At 40.5% G+C, this 2612-nt stretch overlaps 1 protein-coding gene across 2 annotated transcripts in view; it reads left to right on the top strand.

Moving 5' to 3' along the window:
- Cav1 (caveolin 1) overlaps positions 1 to 2396 on the top strand; it is a 35629-nt gene extending 33233 nt beyond the window's left edge. For both annotated transcript variants that reach the window (XM_008837278.2, XM_017799175.2), the window contains exon 3: positions 176 to 2396. In XM_008837278.2, coding sequence (XP_008835500.1) covers positions 176 to 517 — 342 coding nt within the window. In that variant the 3' untranslated portion in view covers positions 518 to 2396. The remainder of the gene's footprint in view (positions 1 to 175) is intronic.
- The last annotated feature ends 216 nt before the right edge of the window (positions 2397 to 2612 follow it).

Raw genomic sequence — 2612 nt, 5'->3', positions numbered from 1 at the left:
ATATATATATATGCCTGTTCTCAGTCAGTTCCAAGGAGACAGAAACTGCTGGTAGCCTCCAAGCATCTTACACAGGTCTGCCACATAAACCTTGAATAGTTACATGAAACCCAAGTAGAGTTTTTTCCCCATGTTCTTCTGCTCACACTCACATTCTGCCACTTCCTTCCTTTAGATTGACTTTGAAGATGTGATTGCAGAACCAGAAGGGACACACAGTTTCGACGGCATCTGGAAAGCCAGCTTCACCACCTTCACTGTGACCAAATACTGGTTTTACCGCTTGCTGTCTACCATCTTTGGCATCCCAATGGCACTCATCTGGGGCATTTATTTTGCCATTCTCTCTTTTGTGCACATCTGGGCAGTTGTACCATGTATCAAGAGCTTCCTGATTGAGATTCAGTGCATCAGCCGTGTCTATTCCATCTACATCCATACCGTCTGCGATCCACTCTTTGAGTCTATTGGCAAGATATTCAGCAACATCCGCATCAACCTGCAGAAAGAAATATGAATGACATTTCAAGAATGGAAGAATTCCTGATTCTTTTTGGTTTTCCTTATAATTTCCTTGGTGCCAATTTCAAGTTTCAAGTTGTTAGTCCGGCAACAACTATGAATGGTTTGTCTTGGTTCGGATCAAAGAAATCACTTGCTCAGTTTTTATAACAGTTACTTGGTATCTGAACTATTGCATCTGTTTTTGGCAGCCTGAAGTTTTTAAACCCATTCCAGTATTTTCTCTTGATTGGCAGGCAGGTCATTGTTTTATTGGCTGAAATATAAAAGCATTGTTGGAAGATGATTTGATGAGACTAGGAAGAACTGGGGGAGGGGGAAGAGAACCAAAAACCTCAACTGCCTACTCTAAAATATTGATCATGCCATAGGAAAGGAAGAATTCCAGGCTGGTGCCACAGGCATAGAGGCATGTGGGTAGTTTTAAGCAGACTTTCCCCCAACAATTTGAGGAGTTAAAGTTGCTGTCATTTCTCTTACTAATCCAGTGGGATCTAGTAGCCCTTAACATGTTACAAACCATAATCTCCTTCATGCTCCAGACCACACTAATGTCTTATTCTTCTTGACATTCTAACCTGTAATACTTTGTATGCTTGATTATTTGTTGTACTGATAATAAGTCCTAAGTGCCTTCCAATTTTTAATTTTTCCTTTTCAAATAGGGTCTGATTCATTGACTTTTATTAGATCAGCAGCTTTCCTGGGAACCAAACAGAAAATCCACCACCTAGCTCCCTATGCTTGTTTCTGACTCTGAGACACAGAACTTGGTGGTGCTCATGTCTGCACTTGGTCACGTAGCATCTTTCTCCACAAGAAGTATGGTCAACATTAACCCAGTGAAATGAATTAAAGTGGACAAATGTGTCTGAGCCCTCTCTGGGCTGGCAGGAATAGAAGCCAGGTTTCCCTGCCTCTCAGCAGCTGAATGAGGTCAGCATGTCTATTCAGCTTCATTTATTTTCAAGAATAATCATGCACTCCTGATTTCAAACTAATCCATCACCAGGGTGGTTTAGTGGTTCAACATTGTGCTCCTTATTCATCTGATCAGTGGGCCTCCAGGGAAGGGCTGTCAGAACGGAGGCCATTGTGTGAGACTGCCTAAGCCCTGGCAAGCATGCCCCTTCCACGCATCGCACTCTAAATGGTCTGGTCTGCTGATGCTCGGCCCCTCCCCCTGCCAGGATTCTTGGACCTGATCCAAGCATCATTTTGCTCAGAGAGAAGATGGGGAGGAGGCAGCAATAAAAGCTTGAGGTAATTTTTGCTGGAACAAGTTCAAGTTCTTCTGAACTCAAACTGAGGAATTTTACCTGTACACCTGAGTCATCCAGAAAGCTGCCTGGTACATCCGAGAGCTTTTTATCCCTCCTGCTCACATTGCAACTCTGCCCTTGAGAGTACTTTATAATTGCTAGTTAGGCTTTTATTTTCCATTTTCATACATTTAGTGGCATTCTTCTTGACTTTTTTCTTTGCCTCCTTCAGTTTTTCTATCACTTTGACTACCAACCTGTTACTTACTTTGATTGTTTGCATTCAAAACAGACACTGGCATGGACATAGTTTGACTTTTAAACTGTGTACATAACTGAAAATGTACTATACTACATACTTTTTAAGTGTAAAGGTATTTTTTATCTTTATATAAGGAAAATCACTTGGAAAAAGTCTTGTGGTTCAGTTTCTAAACTGTGTATCCCAAGACATGTCTGTTCTTCCTACATGCTTAGTCTGTCAAGCGAGTCAATTGCTGGTCCAAAACATTATGAAAATTTTATATGCTTACTGATATATTTTACACATTTTTATGCTGCATGTCCTATAAAGATTTCAAATCTGCACAATAAAAAGTTTTAACAGTTGAACAGTTCACAGGTATTTGTGTATGCAGAGAATGTAGGGAGCATGTATGTGGGTTTACATGTCTATGCTATATTTGAGAATGGGGTCAGTAATGATCTACTTCTCAAATATTTAAAATTCATTCAGGGGAGATCTTTCTTCTATGGTCATTGCTATTCAAGTGTTGCCTCAAATAAAATTATAGCTGATGGGACCTGGAGAGATAGCTCAGCAGTTAA

This window comes from Nannospalax galili, unplaced genomic scaffold (genome assembly GCF_000622305.1).
Source record: "Nannospalax galili isolate Female #2095 unplaced genomic scaffold, S.galili_v1.0 scaffold171, whole genome shotgun sequence".
Lineage (NCBI taxonomy): Eukaryota > Metazoa > Chordata > Mammalia > Rodentia > Spalacidae > Nannospalax > Nannospalax galili.
Note: the sequence above shows the minus strand (reverse complement) of the source record. Positions and strands in the feature narration are given on the sequence as shown.